At 40.5% G+C, this 25,974-nt stretch overlaps 4 protein-coding genes across 5 annotated transcripts in view; 2 read left to right on the top strand and 2 right to left on the bottom strand.

Moving 5' to 3' along the window:
• Positions 1-550: 550 nt before the first annotated feature.
• On the top strand, positions 551-5,942 carry dffb (DNA fragmentation factor, beta polypeptide (caspase-activated DNase)). The gene is made up of 7 exons (XM_073470877.1): positions 551-701; positions 2,489-2,618; positions 2,754-2,939; positions 4,585-4,664; positions 4,747-4,920; positions 5,178-5,278; positions 5,408-5,942. Exons 1-7 carry the CDS (start codon positions 579-581, stop codon positions 5,655-5,657), a joined length of 1,044 nt encoding a protein of 347 aa, XP_073326978.1. The 5' UTR covers positions 551-578; the 3' UTR covers positions 5,658-5,942.
• Positions 5,914-9,949, bottom strand: c7h1orf174 (chromosome 7 C1orf174 homolog). Its single transcript, XM_073470878.1, has 4 exons — positions 9,793-9,949; positions 8,700-8,771; positions 8,200-8,571; positions 5,914-7,892 (listed from the first exon to the last, which is right to left on the bottom strand). Exons 1-4 carry the CDS (start codon positions 9,802-9,804, stop codon positions 7,737-7,739), a joined length of 612 nt encoding a protein of 203 aa, XP_073326979.1. The 5' UTR covers positions 9,805-9,949; the 3' UTR covers positions 5,914-7,736.
• Positions 9,950-11,747: 1,798 nt separating this feature from the next.
• On the top strand, positions 11,748-14,177 carry b3gnt7l (UDP-GlcNAc:betaGal beta-1,3-N-acetylglucosaminyltransferase 7, like). The gene has a single exon (XM_073470681.1). The coding sequence runs from the start codon at positions 11,992-11,994 to the stop codon at positions 13,225-13,227; it is 1,236 nt and encodes a 411-aa protein (XP_073326782.1). The 5' UTR covers positions 11,748-11,991; the 3' UTR covers positions 13,228-14,177.
• Positions 14,178-14,303: 126 nt separating this feature from the next.
• The window catches only part of cep104 (centrosomal protein 104), a 32,341-nt gene continuing 20,670 nt past the window's right edge, over positions 14,304-25,974 (bottom strand). Inside the window, exons 15-22 of one of the 2 annotated variants that reach the window (XM_073470679.1) lie at positions 25,484-25,579; positions 25,116-25,200; positions 24,571-24,640; positions 24,225-24,333; positions 23,994-24,132; positions 21,683-21,750; positions 19,057-19,144; positions 14,304-17,307 (exon numbers count right to left, since the gene is read on the bottom strand). In XM_073470679.1, coding sequence (XP_073326780.1) covers positions 17,177-17,307; positions 19,057-19,144; positions 21,683-21,750; positions 23,994-24,132; positions 24,225-24,333; positions 24,571-24,640; positions 25,116-25,200; positions 25,484-25,579 — 786 coding nt within the window. In that variant the 3' untranslated portion in view covers positions 14,304-17,176. Of the gene's footprint in view, positions 17,308-19,056; positions 19,145-21,151; positions 21,399-21,682; positions 21,751-23,993; positions 24,133-24,224; positions 24,334-24,570; positions 24,641-25,115; positions 25,201-25,483; positions 25,580-25,974 lie in introns of those variants that run through there. The other variant, XM_073470680.1, reaches the window with a different exon arrangement.

The raw sequence follows: 25,974 nt of genomic DNA, 5'->3' as shown, positions 1-25,974 counted from the left end.
TTTAAAAAAAAGTTGAGGCCATTTCTCAGCTCTCTTAAAGCTTTAGGTTCAGGGCACTGTTATATGATTGGTTCCTCCTAGATTTATTTATCCTTATGGAATTTCTAGTACCTCACCAACACTTTTCTTTCATAAACATCAGGCACTGGGGGTGACTCAAAGGAAGAACTTGAAAAGATAATCTTTGCCTCCTAGTTGTTCTGTCTTACATGCAATAACATACGGCATTACCAGCCTGTATTTACTCAAGTACCATTTCCTGATAGTTTGTACTTCTACTTTGCTATAAAATAAAATGGTAGCTTCCATCTACAGCATTGAAATGCTGTTCATTCATATAATACTAACAATAAATCATTATTATAATAATACTCTGACTGGGGGCAGTCCTGCCTGCTTAATAGTACTTTTTATCAATGTTAACACTGACAGAAGTCATACTCAGCAGCTTCCTGTCAAACAAAGACAATGGCGGAAGATGAACACTAGGGGGCAGCAGCACAGCACCGCCTCGTGTAGACTGCCTGACGAGGAAGAAGACGGAAGCGGTAGGTACAAACTGAAAACAGCGTTAAACAATGTTTGGACTCTTCAACAAACAGAAACCTGTGAAAATTAGGAGTTGCGGTGGGAGCAGAAAGTACGGAGTTGCCGCAAAAGATGTGAAAGAGTTGCTCAAAAAGGGCTGCAAATTATTACAGGTGAGCCCTTATTTTGTCTTCTGGTTTGTTTTTGACAGAAGTTACCGCCCGGTTCCGCTTTCTCTCCCTCGAGGATATGTTAAAAAAGAAAAGTCAACACTGCTGGGTAACAAAAGAAACATAAAGTTGTTATAGTTGCTAGCTGCTTTACTTGTGAACATTTCAGGGTGCTGTGAACACATTTTTTAATGTTGTCACACGTTACTTTAGCTGTTAAATACTGCTCCGTAACCTTATAGAAGTACCGCTGTAGGTTTCGTCCTGCCCGGGACCGTCTTCACCTTGAAAAAGATAGATATGCTAACATGTTCCTGACACAGTTATCAGCATATAATATAAGATTAAACTTTATTTATACCCAGGAACATTACAGCAGAGGCCAGAGAGGAAGCAGCTTACAGATGATTAGAAAAAAAAAAAGTGCATCCATCACAAATAGATCAAAGTTGAAGAGCTCCATACATTACATTAGAGCTCCATACATTACATTAGAGCTCCATACAGTACATTAGAGCTCCATACAATACATTAGAGCTCCATACATTACATTAGAGCTCCATACAGTACATTAGAGCTCCATACATTACATTAGAGCTCCATACAATACATTAGAGCTCCATACAATACATTAGAGCTCCATACATTACATTAGAGCTCCATACAGTACATTAGAGCTCCATACAATACATTAGAGCTCCATACATTACATTAGAGCTCCATACATTACATTAGAGCTCCATACAGTACATTAGAGCTCCATACATTACATTAGAGCTCCATACAGTACATTAGAGCTCCATACATTACATTAGAGCTCCATACAATACATTAGAGCTCCATACAATACATTAGAGCTCCATACATTACATTAGAGCTCCATACATTACATTAGAGCTCCATACAATACATTAGAGCTCCATACATTACATTAGAGCTCCATACATTACATTAGAGCTCCATACAATACATTAGAGCTCCATACATTACATTAGAGCTCCATACAATACATTAGAGCTCCATACATTACATTAGAGCTCCATACAATACATTAGAGCTCCATACAGTACATTAGAGCTCCATACAATACATTAGAGCTCCATACAATACATTAGAGCTCCATACAGTACGTTAGAGCTCCATACAATACATTAGAGCTCCATACAATACATTAGCCTAGACCAGTGTGGATAAATGTAATGTGTCACAGCAGATGTTTTCATTCATAGAAAAGATCATTTTAAACTTGTTCCTTTTGAATTAATCATACCATATGATAAAGTGTGTTTCAGAGATAGTAGCCATTACAGTTCATCTTCATTAAGACATTGATTAAACTCACTGTACCATAACACAAGATATGTAAGATAAATGTACAAAGTGAATCTGAACAAACTGTGTCATAGATACCTCTGTGAAGAGAACAACAGGAACTACTAAGAAGAAATATCCAGATGACCATATTTTTTCTGTCATTCTGTCTCCAGATTGTCTGCACATTATGTGTTGTATGTATGTATGATCGTAAAACATCTTTCATGAGAATACAGCTGATAGTAGCCCAGGCCTGTCCCCACTTCTGGACAGTCCACACCTTTTTGGGAGAAAAAGAAAGAAAATGTAATTTGGGCCAACTTTTTGTTAGGTTATAAACATCTTATTGAATTTAATAGATTTTTAACATGTCACAAATAATGAGTAAGAACATATTGTATTACTGTAGTAAATAAGAAAGAAAAATAAGATATTATTCTTGATATTGTATAATTTTTTGTCTCTCTTATTTCCAGTTGCCACTTTCTGGTGCATATGTTTGTTTGTACGCTGATGGGACAAACGTGACAGAGGAATTCTTCCAGACTCTGCCGAACAACACTGAACTTGTTCTTCTCTCCAGAGATCAGGCATGGAGTGGAGGAGGTGAATCATACACCATTAAAAAAAAACCAAGAAAACTTGTGTTCGTGTACGTCTTCCTGACCACACATACTGTGAGTGTAAACCTAAATAGTGTTGCTGTCTAACCATTATAAAAACCTGTGCCTCTAATTTCAGTTGTGTATGACATTGGTCAGTTACTGAGCACAGACCTGCACAGCGATCGCCTCATTGAAGCGGCGAGAGGGCTCCTGTCTGATGAGCAGGCTCCTAAGAAGCAGAAAATCCTGACTGACCTGCTGCTGAACCTGGACGACAAATCAGAGCTGGAGAGAAGAGAGGAGGATGAGGACTGGTTCAAAGGTACAAAGTCTAATGTACAGCAAAATGGTGCTGCCACAAAATCACGAAAATGCTCTTTTCTAAGGAGGTCCTTTTCATGTTAAAACACAATATTTTTGATGTAAGATCATATTATTTTTCTAATATGTTGTAATAACATACTTTTTACATTATTATTACATGCCAAATTATTCCATTTTGATAACAGACTCCCAACATATGACAGGAGCAACGGCAGAAAGTTTTGAATACAAATTAACAGAACTTTTTCTGCCGTGATCTCACCAGCACCAACACAGTCATCTCATTGAGTGCTGACCATGTTAAATTACCTTTATGTTGTGCAGAATGTGAACTAATAAAGGAAGGAAAGATACTGTATCACAAAATTGAATAGACAGGGTCAGGAAATTCTACAGTCGTGGTGCCCTTACTGCAAACTTCACATTTTTTGCCCTCTGCAGCAATACTTGGAGGAATAGTAAAATCAGTAAAATCTCAGTCTGGTGTTTGTTCCATCAGACATTGTTCATACTGTCACATGTACAGATAACAGATATTAACAGCCAATATTAGCCTTTCGCAGATATAGCAGTAGCGCTAATATGAAAACATCCGTTTGGTTCCCAGCAAAGTTAACTGTTTAACTGTACTGATATCATTTTAGACATTAAAGTTAATTCCTAAACTGTAAAATATCCTTCACTCCATGACATATATTTGTCACCAGCTTTTGATATTGGCCACAAAAATCCAGTATCAGCCAGTCTCTACTTTGCAACCTCACTACCAAGGCTTTAGACTTGAGCTTGAGACCTTTGGCATGTCATCTGAGAACTGGGTGATGTGTTATCAGCTTCTTATCATTTGCACACGTCAGGCAGAATACAGGCTTATGTTATGATAATGTCACATAACATCAGATGTCTGAGTCAAGGCACCACCATACTCCACTAGAAGTGATGGTTGAATGATCTAACAGCTTCTGAAACCCCCTTGCCCCCAAACTCTGGTATCTGCTCGAGTCACAAATCTCTCCAGTTGCATTAATTCTGTCCAAATCCAGTTCACATCGTAATTGGGCAGCTGTGTATGTCTCTCTAAATCCCTCTTTTTTTCATTATTTATGCATCTACTTCTGTTATCTGGAGTTAAAATAAACCTGACAGTCCAAACTGTGGACATATTTCAGTAAACAAATGGGCTCCCAGTGATTCTCTGATCTCATTCAGTGTCAAGCTGTCAGTGGTCAAAGGCTGAAGCTTTTATTATTAGCCAGTGAAATGAGCAGAGGTATTTTTTATCCTCCATGATGCATGACATATTGCAGCGCTGAAATAGCATTCAAACTCAAAGAAATGCCAGGATGGCAGCTGGATATGGACCAAGATGAGTCAGATGGTGACTTTCAAGACAAGCGATAATCACTAGATACTCTTGAGATTTATTAGACTTGACACTCTTGGATTTGAAAATCAAGTGTGGTGAAGTGGATTACTTTTGAATACCTGTTCCTGCACCGAAACCTGGTCAACAAAATCCCTGCATCAAATCGTGATTGTACTGTGAAAATGATTTTCTAATCAGTACAATATGTAGCAGATGTTGCAGCTAATTTACCAGTGAATGACTTGTATACTAAATGTTGAGTGGGGTTTCATTTCAGGTGTTGATACTCGATTCAAGACAAAGTCCGCCTACATGAAGTTCAACTGCGAAAGCAGGATACGAGGCTACATGAAGGAGGTAAAACTCCTTATTTTTACTCAAGAATCCTCAAGTGTCTGGCAGAATACCTAACATCTTGGTTTATGGTCTCTGTTCTCAGTTGGGTGAAGCCACCAAAACCATACAGAAGGCTAAAGTCAAGGCAGAGTTTCAGAAAGCATCAGAGTGCCTGGGGGAAATGCTGAAGACAGCAAGGTACAACGGCTGCTACTTCGACAGGACTCAAGAGGAGCCAGATCGCCTCTGTACTCCGCAAGGATGGTTTACCTGCCAGGTATTACAGGAAGAAAATATACACCTACAATATATACAAGTGTTGATAGGAAAATGTGACAAGAACGCTCTGGCGTCTGCTCTAGTCACTAACCTCTAACATTGCAATCATTTTGTAATCGGTACGCAGTGTCTGAGGTCAGTTGTGTTACTTGTGCACTCCCATATAACCATGATAACAGTCTAGGACAAAAAATGTCTTGTAGTTTGACGTTGAAAGAAAGAGATGTGCTGTTGACTGTGTTGCTGCCTCCTCAGGGATCATTTGACCAGGACAAGTGCCTGTCTCTTCACTCCATCAACCCCTACAGCAGCCAGGAGAGCAGGATCGTCTTCAGCACGTGGAATCTGGACCACAGGTTGGACACTGCAGCCGAGTAAAAGCAAAAGCAAAAAGCATTTCACTGTCACAAAGGGCAAACCAAGCCCAGCTACATGAAATAGTAATTGGAAGAAAATAAAATATTTCTTCTTCATCTTGTGTCCAGGATTGAGAAGAAGAGGACGGTCATTCCTGCTCTGCTGGAAGCACTGCAGAATCATAAGAGCACTGACATCAACCTGAACTACTTCTACTGCCTGCTGTTCACCAGGGAAAACCTGAAGCTGGTTCACATCGTTTGCCACAAGAAAGGAGCTCACAACCTGCTGTGTGACACCAAGAAGATTTATAGACAAGCCAGTAACACAGACAAGGGAAAACAGAAGGCTAAAGAGAAGAAGAGGCGCTTGATGTGAATATTTTTAACTGGTCTGGAAAAATCTGTTGTCTTTCATTTGTATGAACTGTGACAACATTAAGACTGATGAATTCTGTGAATAATTAACTCAGGTCCACTGTAGCAAGAGCAGAACAAGCTGACTTCCTGTTTTTACCTCATTTGATTTTTCTCTTTTAACCGATCATGAAATTTCTGAGCCAGTGCAGCCTGCAGAGCTTGAATACAGCCTGGCAGCACTTTGTTAAACACAAGCAATCACACTGAAACAAACCTTTGCAATCATGAAAAACATTTATTTGTTCTTTGTGTTGGCACGACGATGCAAAAATGCATGAATTGATTACAATAACTGCTTGATGTACGAGGCATTCACTCAGTCGGAAAAAGTTGCATAGCAGAATATGAAAAGCATTTCGCATAAATAAAGGCAGTAAAAATATATTGAACATTTGATTGGATGATCAGAAGAATCAGCTCACTATATACAAAATACACGATGAGAACAGCACAAGTGCAATTACTGTTGAAGTTAGAAGATTAGATGGCATTTTCAAAGTCAGGTTTAAGTTCTCCTCAGTTTAATTACACCGAAGACTTTTATCTGTAACCTACTGTCCTTAGTTTGTTTTTTTAATATTACATTTTTCATATATAATTTTCTCACGTTTGCAAATCAGTCTGCATTGATACATAATATATATACAGAGAGATGTGTTGTTTGATAAGCAGCTGCCGTACACAAAGATGTGTTGAGGAGGAATATGAGACACTTGGTGAACGATGGTTCATTCAGCTTATACAATGAATTTGTGATATTAAAAACTTTCATCATGAAACTGCTCTGTAGCATGTGTAGCCTCCTTTCTCGTCATGTTTATACAGTCTGAAGCCAGAACATGAATGCTGTTGCATTTTATAATTTCTCATTTGTAGATTTGTGCGAAAAATACCTTTTTTTTAAATTTAATTAGCTTTTTAAAATTATTGTAAAGGAGACCTATTATGCTTATTCCTTTCCTTCAGTGTTTTACATATGTTCTTGTGCATGTTAAAGATCTTGAAAGTTAGACTGGTTGAAGTCCACACCAACAGAAGCTCCTCTCTCCCACAAAAAACACCTGAAACGCCTCGTCAGTAGTAATTCTGTGACTTTTTGACATCATACTACGTCACAGAGTCAAACACTTTCTTAACTTATGACTAATGGCAGGTTTGGCATGTAAGAACTGATTTAGCACAGCTGTTCTGTTGTTGTTAGCGTTGCTGGGTCAGGCGTGGGGGACCTTAAAGAGACAGAAGCTAAAATAGTGAGTGTTTCAGACAGAGGGGGAATACAGTGTTGCAGCACTGGACAGTATGAGAATGTGATGAATGAATGAATGTGCATGTAAACCTATTCAAGTAGTAGCCTAAAATAAAATGATGATCCTATGAAAATGAGCTAATATGTCTCCTTTAATACAGCGCTATTTGTCACCTCTCAGGGCTAATCTCAATCTGCAAACTTGCACTCAAATGTTGAAGCAGTACGTTATGTGGACTGATTTGTCTAAATAAAGTGCTGTGCCAAAACACTCCAGGTAGGACCAATGCTGACTGAACTGGAGGGGATGTAAAAAGAAATTCAGCAATAAATGAATAAAGTTTGGCATTTTTATGTGTTTGGACGGTTCTTGTCAAGTCAAAAATCATAAAGTTTACCATCAAGAACTTCCTTTCAAACTGTTAAAATCGTGAATTCATTTGGTAAACTACTGTGGTGCTCAAGTTATTGAGCTGTGACCGATCACCCCAGAACATGGCGAAGTACTGGAGGCAGGTTTAAGGCAGATACAGTACAACCACATAATGTTAGCCTGTCTGTAAGTGACGGTCGGCTAACTGCAGATTCAGCTACATTAATTTCATCGGTCACTCACGCCGCAGGGTGCAATTTCATCACCGGTGAGTCGCAAGCATCGTCACACATGGTGTATCTGTGACTGTGATTTTAGCGCTGATTGAATGCAGCGTGTGTAGTTTAATCTGGCTGCTTTTTCCTTAGTGCTGAGAAGCACAACTCGGAGTCCAACACAGTCATTAATGCAGTCGCTCTTCACTCGGTGTCTCCTCTGTCGTCGCGCTGCATACTGTCGCCGCCGCTACCGCTGCCCACCTCCTCTTCATCGCTGTCCTCTGGGGCGTAGTAATGCCGTCTCCTGCCTTGCCTTTGGACGCGGGAAGAAGACGCTGATGGCCTCTGAGGAAAGTCCTGCAGAATAAAGAAGTCGAAAGTTTTGTAATTTGTTCAACATGGACATAATCTTCACCAAAACACCAAACTGTCACCACCATATTTAATAACAGTACAGGAATCCGACATAAAGTGCTTTTTCAAGATGGCAGAGTCAGGGTTAGGGGTTAGGGTTAGGGTTAGGGATCAAGAGCGGAGGGAAAAAACCTCAACAATCAAACTGCAGGAGTTGTATCCTAAAATGTCAACATGTAGCCTAATATATCACTCACAGAACATATTTTATACTCTCATAGTCATACTTGCATAAACCAAAATGCCTCACCTGTACAGTGTCCAAGTTTCCAAAGAACTGCTCCACAGGAAGAATCTGATTGCTGTCGTCATCTGGGAAGAGGTTTTTGTTGGTTTCTTCACAGTCCATGTCCTCAGGGTCCTGTTTGTCCGTGGTGCCGTTCACTCTGCAGCTGTCCACATCCAGTCCCGTCCTCAGCTCGTTTTCTTTGCCCTCCTGTCCTTCGAGCTCCGGTGACCCCGTACATCTCCTCCTGCCTGCAGACTGGTGGCACTCACAGCTGATGTGAGAGAGTCTCTCCAGAGGACCGTCTGCTTTACTGTAACCACTGACCGCTGCACTGCTGTCTGCTGCCGAGTGTGTCTTTGGACTTTTCATACATCTCCTCCTTGTGGAAGAAGCCTGATGACACAAAGTTAAACTTCAACTAACACTTGCAAGACATACTGAAATAGCAGTTCACAGATAAAGGTAAAAAGTTACAAACGTCCAGTTTAGAAGAATGAACATCAACCATGCTTGACACAAACCTTTCTGGAGCTTTTGACCTCAGAGTTGATCTTCCTCTTTCTGGGCTTCAAGCTGCCAAGTTGACCAGGCATCTGCAAAGCAAGAGCATGAAGATGTTGGAAGTACATCACTGTAAGAGGTGCATAGGAGCAGACACATTAAGCTGGCTTATCCATCTACACATGGTATGCCACTGAGTGCATTTGACATGGCTGCTTCAGATGATCACTGTCATGTTGTTTGTCATGCATGGTTTTAGACAGATGTATTCTGTAAGATGATGTTGTTTTTTCTGAGAATGTGTACAAACTGATGGAGTAGAGATCATTTTTTTGTCCAACACTGATGATGACAACATTAATTCTAATGCTTGACATCTTTGGGGTCTTTTCAGCTGGCAGGATCATATTTGAGACTTCATTCGTTTCACCAAACCTCACATATTGAGTGACAATTAGTGCAGTGACCACTCACTGACTCAAGGATGTTGTTTTTAGGACACTTTGAATTCAGATTAAACAATAAAAACTTCACTTTTTGTTGTTTAGAGTTTATATTGATCGATCCAATCACAGTTCTGTGCAGTCCCCTGAAACAGCAACAGCGCTCGCCAGACTCCACCCAAAATGTTATCAATTTAACTCCATGTTATCCTTCAAGACTTTGTTCCATTAACATTACGTTTGCACCTTTTAGGTGTGTCCAAGCCGTGCCGAATAAAAGGTAAAGACAGACGGATAATATTCTCACTATTAAGACAATACATTTTGTCCGGTAAAGTAACTGAGCTTTTGACAGGTGAATTCCATGCGCATCGTCGGGAGTTAAGGCACCACGGAGAGAGGGAGCTACACCCACGGTCGGTCTTTTATCATCGACAAATGAGCGTCACATGGCACAAGATCGTCTACTGCGTTGTCCATGAACAGAAATATACACAATGGAAGGTTATGGAAAAAGCTAAGATCCACGAAGAGCTCGCAAAACACTGTCCGATAATCTACCTCGACATATCGGCTAACAAGCTAATACAGTTAGCATGGTAGCTATGAGCTGCCGTCAACTTATTTACGAGCTTTTACTTTCAGTTTAATAGTCTTGATAAACACCTACCTTGTGTATCATTTGCCGGCGTAGTGCTTCTGTTTTTCAGCGACCCTGGTATTAGAGTTTCGACTATATTTTTCGTTATTAGCCTTTAGATAAATCGGTGTTGGCTAGCTACAAACAACATCTGTAATTCGCCGATACGCGACGTCATGACCTCACTGTATTTATTTCCTGTTGCTGAGGTTCAGTCGGAGGTCAGAAGTTTCCGCCTGCACCGCAATATTACAGTCAGTTACATCCGACTGTTCATCATTTTTACGATACATCTTTACTGTAACATGTGTAATTATTTTTACAACTATAAAAGTTATTTATCTTTATTGAATGTATATGGTTTTATTTTGAAGGTACACTCACCTTTTTCCGCTTTTACGAGCTGTTAGCGCATGTGTTAGCTCCCAGCCTATCAGCTGTCCCTGTCAGCTCATCAGGTGGACTTTTTTCTGTTTTCCCTATTATATGTAATGAGAGATCGACAATAAACGTCGCTTGTGTGAGAAGATTGTTGTTTTAGTCGACCTCTGATTTTCTACGTTTCTGAGGGTTTTAACTGGGTCATGTGAGGTGACAGTGAGGAAACACAATGTCATTCACGAAAATGTCCACAAGAGGGTGCTAGAGACTTTATAATTCTACCGTCTGTGTGTGTGGGAGGATAGAAACATACTGATGGTTTAATGACAGGTTAATATTTGAGGATTGTTTTCAAAAAGTACACTGTGCTGTGTGAACACTTAAATCAGGTTTAAATTGGTTCAAATCAGATGATTGGATTAAATCAGAGGATTGGCTGTAAAGCAATTGTTTCTCTTTGTCTGTGATGCCATTCTCTTTAATTTAGCCTATTTATATCCTACTTTAAGTTGAGTTTTCCTGTTGTTCCACCTGTTGATGCTTATAAAACTGCTGTTTCATTGCTTTATTTTTCAACAAGGTATTGTACTGTTTCTTATAACATGCTGAGATGTAATAGTTTGGAAAAGGTTTGGAGCGTGTCCTTTCAAAGTCTGTTAATGAGGAGACAGAAGTCACATTTAGACTACTTAATTAATACTAATTATTTCTTTATGAATTCAAAGAAGATAATCATACCAGCGTGTACTTGTGTGAGATTTTCTTTTCTTTAAATATTTTTTCCTTGGTATATTTTAAGGACAATAAAAACAATAATTGTTTTTCTAATTGAAAAATTCAGTTTTTATATAAGGTTTTCCTAAAACCTGCATTATATACAACTTTTCCTGTAGATGAAAGATGTGTGTTATATATATTTATATATTCACATATATTTTTATTTTAATTGTGTCCTTTATTTCTGAATATTTCTTGTTGTATTTTACATGTGATCATCATTTTTGATCATGCAGCCTAATATTTTCTAATCATGTACACTCGAAAAAATCATTTGCCTAAAATGTCGCCTTTCAATCCAATTTTATTGCATATGTTTAATGTAAAGTGTCATATTTAGTTCAATTTTTTGAACCAACCTGAACAAATGAAGTTAGTCTGATTAAATCAGATTAATGCAGACTTATACACCTAATGTGTTTATCCAGTTGCTTCTACATGAACATATTGTGTTGATTATTTAAGTTTTATACATAAATTCACTCACTTGCCAACTAATGTGACCCTTTACAATATTTTTTTAAAATACTTAAAGTCAACGTTATAGACTTATAGTTTTTTGAAGTGCCTAATATTGTTTAAGGCAACATAGATATGTTTTAGATCAAATTCTATCTTCATGGTCGTCACTCTAAAGTGGTGGACACCTGGTGTGTGTGAGAAACGAGAGACCTGCTGATCCCAGATCAGTGTGGCTCATTAGGGGAGGGGATATTTGGGGGGTGGGGGGGTTGGGGGAGTAGAGAGAGAGAGAGAGAGAGAGAGAGAGAGGTCTCGTGCCGCAGGTCTCCAGTCAGAGAGAAGCAGAAGAAGCCTGAGGTCATGCTGCGTGTCCTGCATCATTTCCCCCGCACCTAGAGGCGACGTGTGACTCCACTGGGCGCCGTCATGGCCAAAGGAGGCCCCGGGGCCACTTCAGTGTCAGCGCTCTCACGCAGCCGAGGGCGCGACATCTGGTGTCCAAATGAGAAGGGACGGCGGTGGAGGACTGCACTCGGACGCACAGTTGTGAAACACTATGAAGGCAAAAGGTGCAGCGCGTGAGGGTCTCTGTGAGCCGCAGTGAGAGCCATGGATCACCTTTTCCGGAGAAAGCGGGTCGGTCTGCTAAAGCCCCTGCTGAGCCTGTCTCTGGTCTTCGCCTCTTTTCTCATGATCCACAAGCTGAAACTGGCGGAGAAGGATGGAGCGGGAGTGAAACACACGAGGGATGCCGGCTGGTGCGGCTCAGAGTGCTTTTCATTCAAGAAAGGAGCCGTGAAGAGTAGTTTGGGGAGCTCAGAGGCTCCTGCGCTCAGCAGCGATGTGGACGCGCAGCGGGTCTCCAACGGGACCCCGTCCTCATGGGACGCACAGGTTCTCAACTGCAGCGAGGACGCATCGGTGAGGACGCAGGACTGGTTCCGGCGCTTGGACCCGAGATTTCACCAGTTCGTTCTGCACAGACACTGCAGGTACTTCCCCATGCTCATCAACCACCCGGAGAAATGCACGGATGGAGAGGTGCACCTCCTCATGGTGGTCAAGTCCGTCATCGAGCAGCACGACCGGCGGGAGGCGGTGCGTAAAAGCTGGGGCAAGGAGCACACAGTGGACGGGAAGAAAATCAAAACTTTATTTCTTTTAGGAAGCCCGACGAGCGGGAAAGACACCAAGAACCTCCAGAAACTGATCGAGTACGAGGACATGATCTATGGAGACATCCTCCAGTGGGACTTCATGGACACCTTCTTCAACCTGACCCTGAAAGAGGTCAACTTTCTCAAGTGGTTCGACATCTACTGCTCCGGCGTGCAGTTCATCTTCAAAGGAGACGATGATGTGTTCGTGAACACGCACAACCTGCTGGAGCTCATCGGCTTCAAGGTGGAGGAGCGCAAAGAGGCCGACCTGTTCGTGGGGGACACCATCTCCAAGGCGATCCCCATCCGGAACCGCCAGAGCAAATACTACATCCCCAAAGAGCTGTACGATAAGCCATACCCTCCTTATGTCGGAGGTGGGGGGTTTCTGATGTCCTCCCAGCTGGCCAGGAGGCTCTTCGTGGTGTCGGAGGACATGGAGCTGTACCCGATCGACGACGTGTTTTTGGGGATGTGCCTGCAGAAGCTCCACCTGTCCCCAGAGTTGCACCCGGGCTTCAGGACCTTCGGCATCACCAGGCGCAGGGTGAGCCCCATGAACAGCGAGCCGTGCTTTTATAAAAACCTCATCGTGGTGCACAAGCTGAGCGCGCAGGAGCTGCTCAGGATGTGGAGCGTGGTGCACAACGGGGATCTGGTTTGCGCGCAAAAGACCTCCATATGATCGGCGATAAATCAATTCACTGAAGCTGAGCTGACTTTTAATTGATCGCACATGATGAGCTGTACTGAATCTGCGGAGGCATGTAGAGGAGGGAGGGAGGCTTTGACAACTGGAGAACGATGTATTTTCATCCAAACAATGTTTTTACCCATCCATCACTGCTTTGAAAAATGTCTGCATGCAAAATTAAAGGTGCACTCTGTAGTTTTGGGGAGAAAATTTCAATCAGAAGAGAAAGATCTTCATTGACTGGTAAACAAACTTTGTTTTCATGACTGAATAAACAAACTGACCTTAACAATGTAAATATTGAAATTTTGAGATTGAATTTCTTCTCCAAAACTACATAATGGCCCTTTAAAATGGCCACACACTCATGTGAACAGGTTGGGTCTCCTCTCCACTAGTCCTACAGTACTTTGATTCTTTTTCCCATTTTGTGAAACCACTACCACACAGCTCCACAGCGTGCACGCATCCCCTGGAAGGTTTCTATGCTTCTTTTACTCTTTAGTGCCATTTCAAACTCCATCGATGTTAATCTAAGAACCAGTGTTCATGTAAAAAAAACACGGTTGTAATGGTTCTGGTGCGTGTTTGTGCAGGCATAAATAAGACTTGACTTGTTGCATTCAGGTGTTCCTCTGAAACTGCTGATCCTTATCGTCAATTACATGATTGCAGGATTTCAGTGTGACTTGTCAAAGTGGACTCGCAGCACGGAGCAAACAGATGGTTGAGTGATTCTGACCTTGTAAAAATCAAATGATATCTTTTTTTTTTTTAAAAGTTAATATATTGTTTTATTTCACCTTTTATTTTATTTTTTAAGAGTTAATTCATTTGTGTATGATTTTCGCAGAGGCAGGCCAAAGACTGAAGAAACCAAAGGGCTGTGACACTGTAGATTTATGTATGATAGTGTAAATAAAAATGGAGATCTCTGTGTATCTCTGTGTTGCAGCGTTTGATTCATAGTGATGTGCTGGAGAACAGCATTCTGGAGTAAGATGCACTGTTTATTTAAACAAATACAGATACACTTGCAGAAAAAATAGCCATTTCATGCCAAAATTATTTACCATTCAGAAAATACTGGCTACTAAGCAAATAAAAACAAGATAAAATACCCACTGTCGCAATCGCCCTCAATACACAAGCAGATTAAAGCCAATGTGATGGACTGAGAAGTTACAAAACAAACGTACTCTCATACATCAACCATATTGACCAAGTTTACTTGTTTCTCCATTAATACAACGCGCATTAATAAAGAATTTACCTTGCTGACATTACATTTTGTACAAGTATAATAAAAAACCTGAGAAGACCTCAGGTTGTTTTAAGGATGTTTCTGTTCTTGGCTGAGGATGAATCACAGATGTATTACAATCAACATGGTCTTAACACTGTCGCGCAGAAGAAGAAAAATATTACTGTTAACTGAAAACCGTCACTTTAAAGGTGCACTATGGAGTTCTGGGGAAGAAATTTCAGTCAGAGGAAAAAGATCTTCATTGACTAAATAAACACAGTCTTGTCGTTTCCATGTTTTACTTTGTTTATATGTGGCGGACCCTGCCACCTTTCTAGCTTCAAACTGTTCTGGGAACCTTATTTACCTCTGAAAAACAGCTTGTTTATTCAGTTAAGGAAAAAAACAAATATTTCTGAGTTTGTATTATCACCTCATTAATAATGTAAATATTGAAATTCCTAGTTTGATTTTCTTCTCCAAAACTACGTAGTGCCCCTTTAAAGCCACTGAAGTGCTTCAATGTGTTTGTTGGGGTCAGTTTTAAGTCTTTTCAGCAACAAAAGTCGACTTTAGGAAAAACAGGTGCTACACAAATTCTACAGTATAAAGTACATTCATCTCCGTTGTGTTTTCATTTTATTCGAACAATTCTGTCAGGTTAAAAGGTGAACCTTCACTTGTCTACTAGAGCATAAAAAACTGTGCTATCTACTCAAGATTGTCAGTAGGCGTTAGGCAGGAAAATAAATTAATCCATATGTTACTGAAATATCAACGATGAAGCTTCATCCCTTTGGCAAAGTGCTACGTCATACCTTCTATATACTCTATACTTTATATATTCTATTTAAGACAATACATGAACGTGTAAACAGACTTGTAAAGCATGAAGCTGACAGTGAAGCTGCACTGTGGCCGTCGATGGCTTCTCTTGTACTGAAGCATCGTCTGCTGGAGCGATGCCAAGGGAGGAAAGTCTTCTGCTTGTAACCAAACCTCCTCCTCACTCTCACTACCGCCTCTAGTGTCAGTCATTGTCATCAACCTCTTAGTACATGTAGTGATTGATAACATACTTAGTGAAACTACACTGGTTATCAATGGTAAGCTCTTAACCTGATTCATTATGAGCAGAAGCATATTCCACACGAGCGATCGCTAATTTTTTGTTTTTTAACAATGCTGCAAACTATTTTTTAAAGCAAAAATTGCCAATTATTACCATCTTTAAATATAGTGTGACTAGTTAAAGGGACAGTTCACCCAAAAATATACATAGTTTTCCCCTTACCTGAAGTGCTATTTATATATCTAGATTGTTTTGGTGCATGTTATCGAGTTTTGGAGATCATGCCGTATCACAACGGCTAAAGGAAGTGTGCATATACTCATGGACTAGAGGCTGGTGCTCATGACAGCTCAGGAATTAAACATTAACGGCGTCAACTACTTTAGGAGCTTACTTAGCTAACATGTTGTCCACAGGTTCTGCTTGTTGATGCGGTAAGCAGGTGTAGTTCAGTAGAAAGAAAACAGTTGAAGCATGAAACTGCTCACAACAATCCCTACAACTCGGTAACTCACACCAAAACAATCTGGATGCATAAATAGCACTATAGGTAAGAGAAAAATATGTATTTTTGATTTTGGGGTGAACTGTGCCTTTAAGCTTTAAAGCTATGCTATGTAAATTTTAAGGTGTTTCTAGAGAAAGGTAGTTGAGTCTCATACCCAAGTCATCAAATACTGATGCTTTGGATTGACTTTGGAGCCGAGCCACCATCCTAAAGTGTCAGTATTTGACAACTTGCAGATCAGACTCAACAATCAACCATCTTTCTCCATGAAGTTGTGTATCATTCCTTTGAAACAAACCTCCACTAATTTTACACAGAAAGTTTAGTTTATTGGACTGTGAGAACGGCTGTATAATGTCTTCTTTGGCTCCTGAGGAGTCACATCTGAGAAAAAAAACCCTGATGATGTCAGAGTGATGTCATCAGAGTTATCTCAGCATGGGCTAAGAGCCTACAGATCTATAACAGACAGCGTGCATTGCAAACTGAGTTTGGAGTCGTGAGATGTGGGTATTTTACCAGACAGATGGGTCTTATAAGAAGATGTTAATTCTTTTTTACACCTGTCTCTTGAATCACCCGAACCTCATTGAAGCACAATATTAAATCAATGGATGGCTCCTTTAAGCTGTACAATCCCCACCACGGAGGCTCCAAACGGCAGTGAGCCTCAAAACTGAGATATCAGCAAACAGCACACAGAGTGCTCATGATGTTTAGTAGCCAGACAGGTGTGTGATGCCAGAGGAATGGCATACAGTACAGAAAAGAGGCAAGAGATCTAACACTGGTGAGCCCAGCTGTCTCTTCTCTGTGTGGACTGTCACTGACCATAACAATAGTGGACTTTAATTAGATTTAATGTAGTGAATCTCCAATGTCTCTATAAGTGGATACAACGCTATGTTGTAATGTCAGTTTTTACAGAGACTTTATAAGACAAGGTAATTCCCATTTTGGTAATCTTTATAAAATGATAAATATATAAATTACAAATCAATAATGGCAATAATCCTATTGCAAATGTCAGTGAATACGTCAGTTTTCTAAAAGTGCCGATATGCAGAAACGTGAGACCAGGAAATATGGGTAACCCAGGTGCTTGGAACCAGTGTCAGCGTTTCCCTGGTGGATGTCCTCTGGACAGGTGTGCCAGAGCTGGGATCCGGCTGCCTCTGCCCATGGGCCTGCCTCTGGCCCCGACCGACCAGGCCTGCTTCAACTTGGCTCCACCGACAGCCCTGCCTGGAGACACACACATTTTTAAGAACTTCAACAGACGACACCACTGTTGTGTACTATTTAGCACTAAACAAAAGGGCCTGCATCACCTGTGATGTGAATACAAACAGGAAGGGGTCACGATGTATACAGCTTGTGGTGATGTGGCGGCATGCTACACATTGTCAGCCTGCTTGGAGGTTTTTCCCACAGTGTTTTATAATGTTCTAACTTCCCTAATGTGTGGCCGCTGTTTAGGCAATCATTTATTAACTGGATTAAGCGTGTGACAGGATGTACCAGATGGATAAACTATTTCCTGGTGGAAAATCCTGAAAGGTTCATTTGTTCGCTGTTGACCGTTGTGTACCTTTATAATATCGACTTGTATGCTGTGGCAAAGCATGTAGGCAAAGCATGTAGGCACTCATGTTATTTCAAGTTATTTAAGATCTGTGTGTTAACGGGGTCTTTATGACGCCTGATGTGAAAGGTCAGCATGCTCCAGGAACTGACTTCCTGTGCCCCTGACCTTCTCTGGGACCTACCTATTGTTACCAAACTTGCTTAAAGGTCCAGCGTGTAGGATTTAGTGGCATCAAGCAGTGAGGGTGCAGATTGCAACCAGTTGAACACCCCTCGTGTCACCCTCCCCTATGTGAAAAATGAGAAACGCCCTCTCTAAGGCCAGTGTTTGGTTTGTCCGTTCTGGGCTGCTGTAGAAACATGGTGGTGCAACATGGCGGACTCTGTCTCAGATATAAAAGGCTCAATCTAAGGTAATGAAAATACAATAAAACTTTTTTTAGTTTCAGGTGATTATACGCTCATGAAAACATAATTATGAATATTATATTTCATTTCTGCCAATAGATCCCCCTAAATCCTACACACTGGACCTTTAAAGTTACAACCCTTAAGATTTCACGCCTGGTTGATTTGGCGACCCCTTTGGTTGCTGGTGACACATGTATTGACCACTGGGGGCAGCAAATACACCTCGTGCAGCAGAATAGCAACTGGTTGACAGTGTTTACAGCGCAGACAAACAACGGTGGCCTGATAGGATTCCCGACACTATGATGTCGTTTTAATAGACAGGACTAAAGAACACATTCAGCAAGGTTGTGCAACAGCAGTTCTCAACTCAGCTGCTTTAGTCTTCAGCATCATGTCCAGTACATGCGCGCATAGTTTCCTGTGAATTCGCGAGCCTTAAATCCCTCTGGGAAAGGCGGGTTCTACCAGTAAGAATAAAAACTACTGTACATAATTGCAAATACAGGGTACAAAAACATTGAGTAGCTGTTGCTGAAGAATGGGGTGTGATACAATGAAAACCTTGAGGATTATAACTTAAATACATTCAGCAGTCGTTGCCTCGTGTGAGCTGGTTGAACAAGCCCAAACTGTCACTCTGGCATCAAGATGGTTATTACAGAACTGTGAGATGTTTCTCAACAACCCTACTTTCGTGTACATAAAGCAGAATCCTTGTGACATGACGTGACTGTAATGTTTCGGTCATTAACAACCACTAGCACGATTGCGAAATATTCCTCAAAATGGATGCACAAACACCCACTACACTAGACTCCAAATTAAATCTGTCACTATTTTTATGTGCCTCGTCCTGTGCTCTGAGGCAGGAAACCAACCAATAGTGGAAAAGCTGAAACATGAAATTTTACCAACAAGCATGGGCACTTTGTCCAGCTCTCACAGTGACCGTTGGGGAGGTAGGTGTAAGCAGAGGGTGTATGAATGCTTTACCTTGTGCTGGCTGGGTTCTCTGGGACACCGCAGTCCTGCGCGAGTTTTGTTTACAGCCCTCTCTGCCCATGAGGTGAGCCTTCCAAGCCTGGAACAGGGACAAAGTAGCTCAGTGAGTCCATTCCTCTTCCAGGTACTTTCTCTATCAGGGCAACCACGGCTGACTGTAGGCCCAGTCAAGGCCCGAATGGCTGCCCTCCCTCCTACAAACACTGCAGTCTTTCATCGGGTCTGCGCTCACAGCTCTGGCAGCGAGAGTGTGACTTTCTGTCAGTTTTTTTCTTCATTAATTTTCAAGCGCGTGTGAGGTGAGAGACTGCATGTTGAAATTACAACTGAGGTTGAATATTCAGGCATAATCTCCACATCGCTCATATCTTGGCCTAGTCGGACATTAAGTGGTTTGCAGGGATTAAAGGTGGTTAAAATGCAAAGTGCTAAAAGTTGAAATGAATCACAGTACAGTAACAAAGGACAATAGGCATTTTTCACCGCACATATTTTGTCACAGCAGGAAAAACACATGTGTAATTGATATCATTCCAGATACATGAGCCAGTTCCAGCATTGTGCATGGTGTCACTGACACTGCTGTCTTAGAAATGAAACAGAGCTGTCCTTAACGCTGTTAGTTACACTTGTACGTCAAAATGTCTGCTGTGAAAGAGGCCTATTTAACACAAAATCAAATAATGCGGAGAAAAAAAACTGCACTGTATGGATGAAGACTTTTTTAGCATGATCCACATCTGGCCACATCCCAAACTGTGCAGAATTATGGCTACAACTGTAGTACATACATATGCATATACACATTTTTTCGTCAGATGGATGGAGAAACGCCCTAAAACAATTCAGTTTACATTTTGATACTTGTGCCCGATCCAATACTCATTATACCTTTCAATTGTGATTCATCAGGGAGGTTCTCCAACAGTTTTCGAACAGCCGCCATTACATGTTACTGTAACACACGGCTGTGGCTGTTTATAGCGCTGCGCCCACATATCACCTGTAAACCATCATTATTAAATGCCAGAAGGATCATCGATCATCAAGTTATAGAGCTCATACTGAAACCCACTTTACAAAGTGCTTCACAGTTCAGGATTAAATTAAATGATTATTAACAGGGAAGTAGCTCCAGTGTAAATGAAAAAACTGCTAAAATAAGTCACTCATAAATAATTTTAAATTAAGTATATAAATGTGCCTCTGAGTGGTATTTTACGAATGCTGTGTTGACTGTAAAAGTAATAATATAATTAAGTAAAAATGGCCAAACGACCAACCAGTTAAGGTAAAGTTAAGTCTTTACATGATATATCATGTCTACCTCCTCATTTCACATGCAGCTATTGTGTTTTTATATCTATTCCAAACCAACTGCTGCTGTTTAAGCGGCCAAAAGAGAGTGGCAAACCTCATCATTCATCAAAAAGGATCATTACTTTATGTTCACTACTTTTTGTTTATCAGGTACTTTACACATTCCACCTGGATCGACCAATCAGATACAGGGACTGACAGTATCAAATTCAAAATTTTGTATTGCTGCAAACTGGGACAGGCAGAACCAGGACAGGCACTGCTCAGACTGACTCTTGTAGCTCTTACGGCTCCTTGACAGACGACTTGCATGATTCATTAGACTCCACAGTGACAGGAACGTAACAGAAGGCAAATGAAAGGCGACACTTATGTGTTTTAGTGGGGCTGAGAATCTTCTACAGGATATTTTAAACTTCTCTATGTATCACACAAAAAGTGAACTGACACTCAGCGTTAGTAAAGGATGAGTAGTTGCGAAGGCGCCGAAATATGAGCACTGTTTACTTAGAGAAGATAAGATGAACCATTTTCCCTGTGGCTATGTTATGTAATATTCAACAATGAGGTTATACTGAGTTTATGTTCGCAATTTTGAGTCCCCCATTTTGATGATGTTTCCGTACCTGCTGATGAATAGAGTACATGTTAACCCCAACTTTTGTTTTTTTGTTTCAGATCAAACTTTTTCCACAAAATACAAAGCAGAACTGAGCCATCTCAGCAGGCACCACACACAAAAGATTTCGGGAAAGCATAACTTTATTAGCATAACTCAAAAATGTATATTAAAGTTTTATCCATAAACAGCTCATCTGGACATTTTTGTCTTTACTTCTTCTTCAGCTTGTAGGAATGCGAGAAATGGTATTTACTTCATCTTTTGACGATTGAAACAGCCCATTAAGAACAAAGGCTCTGCCTCCTTTGAAGTCTTTAAAGGCCAACAATAGCGGTGTTTTACCTCAACACCTGTTTGCTCTTCAAGCCTAATATTAGATGCTTTTGGGTGTCTGTGTTGATATAAAAGAGGAAAAAGAGAAAAGCGCACTGAGTTATTTGAAAATCTTAACAGAATCTTCTTTTCTTCTTCTTTTCATAAATGTGACCAACTTTGTTTGTTTTTTTAACTTTGAAATATTAACATGAAACAGCATACCATGACTGTTCTGCTGCAAAATTCACATTTCTTGTCTTCACCTTTTGTTGTCACTTCACAATAAAACATTCTCACACAGCTGTGAGTGACACAATTGGCACATATGAATTTCTCATATGAAACTTGCATGAATCTCACCTGCTCTCCGGGCATGAAGTTGTTGTGGCATAAAGGACAGTGGTTGGAGCCTTTACCGGAGATGGGGGCTGAAACAGAAACATAACACCTTTAAGCCACCTGTTATACAATTACGGAAAAAGTCCCTCAAACACTAAAGAAGAACAGCTTTGAATACAATTCACCTTCGAGGTCTGGGAACATTAGGGTAAACACAACCTATCCAAACTCTCAACTCCAGTTTCTGTTGAATCCACAGGAACATGAGAGAGACAAAGTTCATTGTAATACAAAAGGCCCACTGGTGTCAATTATGTATGGAGACATATGGCCTGTGACGGAGAGGTAGGGATACAGTAACATTTAACTGGTATCCGACTGGGAAAAAAACCAAACATTATAAAGATTATGTAAGAACAGCTGACATAAGCTTTAAGATAGTAAATACTGGTAGCAGGTCTTGGCAGTTTTCCAGAAATCCTTAACTAACCAAAACTATGGAAACGTACTTACTTCTGATTTGTTTTCCATTAAATAATTGTGAACATGAGAGCATGTTTTCAGGATAATGCTTTTCATGTTTTATTAAAATACTACTCGATAGCCAAGCATCACTCTCCATTTTAAACCATCCATAACTGCTGAACCATCATTTAAGCTCACCAGATCAAGGATCCACATCAAATTGCACTCACACATAGACACCAGCCACCTAAATGCAATGTTAAAGAAAGTGAGAAAAAATGTATCCAAAAAAATTAAAAGAGACAAACATCTCAGCAGCACTGGGTGCTAAACCAAGGTCAGCCTACCAAGACCAGGCTGTGGACAAACAAGGTCAAAACCAGGAAGTTTCACAATATGTGTCTTTTTGACAGAAAGAAAGAGGAGCATTTTCACACCTATGTAATGACATTGTGCTGTTGAACTCCCTATGTGTAGCCAAGCAAAAGAGTCAAAGTAAAGGTGAGTTTGAAGACCCGGTTTAGGCCTGTAAAGAAGGAACATTTTGCAGGGTATGGGTCACCCACGCTTGCATTTTGTTGAACTCTGACGTGCAGCTAAAGAACTGCTTACATGAACTATTCAGGAAGTGTTCTTACAATCAATCTGTGGCCTATAGGCCATGCATTTATGTAAAACCATTTCACGGTAACACATATGTACCCTAACTCATAGGTCAAAACTTGTTTTAACTGCTGTGCTGTATTCTACTCCAGGTGCTTGTATATGGTAAGTGCATGGTGAAGTCAATGACCTGTCCTCAGTCGAACTGTGTCTCTCTTAATGTAGACCACACTGAAGGCAAAACACCCCCAAAGCAAGCAAGATGTGCAGCTGGCTGCAGTGCAGGCTTGACAGAGCATCATTAAGTTGTTGCTTCACCCAGTCATCCTGAGAAATATCTACAAACAAAATCTTCTATGCGATGCCTTTATGTTAGATGATGGTGACTTGTCCAAATTAATTCTGTTCCTTAAATTGGGGAACAATGTACAAGGATGACAAGGCTGAAAACACAATCTAACTACAGCACTCTAACCTCATAGCTCTTGTTTCATTTCACATCTAATAAGCTGGAGTAGAGCCAAAACAACAAAATACTATCACAGTAACATGGTGTTGTATCCTTTAATGTGAGTGCATTGCATTCAGACTTCCAAACGTTGGACTGCATAAATGTGAATAACTTCTGAGTTGGCAGACTGTGAAAGTAATTATTATGTATGATACAGATACTGTATGTAAAATTGGCATTACATTAACACAGATGAAGTGCATGTCTGACTTTTCCCTGTGGTACTCACTTATTAGTTAAAGTTTGAGCTAACTGTGACTGCTGATAAAAGATTTCACCACAAAGGATGACATCATGTCCTCCGGACTTATTAATGTTGCCTTCAATATTGTAGTTAATATTCAAGTTTAAAAAGTTTCAAGAAATTGCACCAGAGAATAATGCCCTTTGCTCCCGGTGGGTTAAAAAAGTAAAGCAGCATTTGTGAAATTTTGTATATAAGTTATTTTGATTATATCTAGTAGTTTTGTTTTTAGCCATTTTTTCATATGTGCATGATACTCTGTCACATTCACTTCTTGGGTGTCCACAATGTGTACAATGTTCACAAATTTGGTTTGGGGCCTTTGTTTCATGTCATACCCCCATTCTCTCACTGTTTTCCTTTCTGTGTCGACACTATCACCAGCCAATAAAGTCAAAAAATAATAAAAGAAAAAAGAAAATACACCTTATACAAATTGCATGATTTCATCACACAAACCATTTTCAGAAAATTTCCAATGGCATGAAAGAGTGAGACTGAGAACTCACGGTTGCAGGCGGGACCCTGGACATGTCGGGTCAGCTCTTCAGTAGCCACAGCCTCTGAGCAGCGTGGGCACTGGCTGAATCTGGACCTGCTTTCACATTCACCCAGTAGGTGCTCTGTGAGGCTGGCTATCTCAACAACCTGTGAACACAACGCAGAGCTGTACACAAAGTCTTCAGGCGTAGCAATTGGACTAATAATGTGCCAACACTTTTAAAAAAGTAACATTGTACCTGTCTACATTCATCGCAGCGTCTCAGCATAGGACAGTGTTTCCAGTAGTGGAGGTCCAATCCATCCTCTGTGAAGGACTCATCCTTTTTACTGCAGAATATGCACAAGCTGAAAGACACAATCAGGCTCAAATCAGATCATATTCCCTCAAAGCATTGGAACTAGCACACTTATAATATCAAAACAATACAGTAAAAAGAAATGACTGTGTGAAAACAGCACAGAAAACACTGTGAAAACCTGTGAAACTGACACTTTGCTATATACATATTTCTATTTTTTCTCACATCTTTCTATTATACCAGTGCTTTTGAAAGGTCTCCATTAAAGTTATGACTCACTTACTTGTCCAGATAGTTGATAGATTGTTGGTCAACAGTGTGTGTTACATTGTCCTGGGGCTCTTTTGTTACAGCTGGAAATGAAGAAGAAAGTATCTGTTAGTAGTCATTACGACACTAATTTGCAGCCACCTTTGAGAGAAAGAGATCCAGAACTCACAACAGTCAATCCTGACAGGAAACATGGAGAGATTTTAGCTCAATTAATGTGAAAAAAACTGAAATAATGATTTGATTAAAAAATACATGTGCGTCAGCTGCAACAATTAATTTAGGTGTTATTGTAATTAAGTGTGTGTGAAAACTAGTTAGCAAGTAAGCTAATAGTTGACTAAAAGTAATGGGTAAATAGCTGAAATAACTAAAATGATTGACTCCTAAAATGATTGACTGTATCAGCGTACATTGCTGTTTTATGCTATGAAGCAATCCAAATCAGATCTGGTGCTGTTCAGTGTATGAGGATGTCTTCCTCTACTAAACAATACTTTTTGTATGAGTAGGGATTGAGGTGCTTTTGTCTGCTTCTTTCTATTTAAGCTTGTATACCTTTGTCAGCTTTTTGGGACTCTTTCTCAACTTTGGGAGCTTCTTTCTTGGGCGTTTGTCCTTTGGTTTGTCCGTCCCCTCTTTCCTTCACAGGCAGACAGAGAAGTACCAATAGACATCACAAAGAGATGCTATCACACAAGGAAATGTCTGCACAACTTCAACAGATGCACACAGACAGTTCCCGATAAAAGTGGAAGTCCTCGTCATAAGGAGTACCAGTGTTGTTCTGTACATGTGAAAAACTGAGTTTCCGACCACCTTGGGAGAAAAAAATTCTACCAACTCTGTGTGGAGTCATAAATACAAATTAGCAGCCATTATACGAGAAGTGACGTAATCACAGACGTGATGACAGCTCCACCTACTGTGATCTCTTTCAAGGCAGCCAGCTGCTCCTGAAGAGAGTGGATCTCCTCCTTCTCTTTTTGGCCGTCCTGCTGACCACCTCCCTTCTTCGAAGTCTGCATGAAAAAAAGAAAAAAGAAAAACATGTCATCAGCCTCATAGTCAGAGTCACTTTATTCCATTTTCCTTTGTGTTTGCTTCCTTTATTCTGTCTTTCTCCTGTTAATGTCACTTCAGCATACCAGGTATTTCTTCCTCATCACACCAGCTTTAGTTTCATTATTTCATTCTTTTTAAAGTTGCATCATTTAGTCTGCAGACTGGTGACTCACACTGATGAGCGAATGATCAGACGTCTTAGCAGTTGAGTGCTACTCAACATCATGGACATCACGTCATGGGAAGGCTAGGTCTCTAATGATACACCATGGCAGCGTTGGAACACAAGCTGACTGGTTCACTCGCTGCATTTGTGGTAACTCGAGTACACAACATCAAACACTACTGCATA

Source organism: Pagrus major, chromosome 7 (assembly GCF_040436345.1).
Source record: "Pagrus major chromosome 7, Pma_NU_1.0".
NCBI classification, from domain to species: Eukaryota; Metazoa; Chordata; class Actinopteri; order Spariformes; family Sparidae; genus Pagrus; species Pagrus major.
This window is presented reverse-complemented; position numbering and strand designations above follow the sequence as displayed.

Coding starts and splice junctions, on each gene's coding strand:
- dffb (XM_073470877.1), top strand. CDS start 579: ATGTTTGGACTCTTCAACAAACAGAAACCTGTGAAAATTAGGAGTTGC. Junction 2,940..4,584: donor GGATGAGGACTGGTTCAAAG/GTACAAAGTCTA, acceptor GTTTCATTTCAG/GTGTTGATACTCGATTCAAG. Junction 4,665..4,746: donor TACGAGGCTACATGAAGGAG/GTAAAACTCCTT, acceptor CTCTGTTCTCAG/TTGGGTGAAGCCACCAAAAC.
- c7h1orf174 (XM_073470878.1), bottom strand. Junction 8,572..8,699: donor AGGTCAAAAGCTCCAGAAAG/GTTTGTGTCAAG, acceptor TTGTGTCATCAG/GCTTCTTCCACAAGGAGGAG. Junction 7,893..8,199: donor GAAACTTGGACACTGTACAG/GTGAGGCATTTT, acceptor TTTATTCTGCAG/GACTTTCCTCAGAGGCCATC.
- b3gnt7l (XM_073470681.1), top strand. CDS start 11,992: ATGGATCACCTTTTCCGGAGAAAGCGGGTCGGTCTGCTAAAGCCCCTG.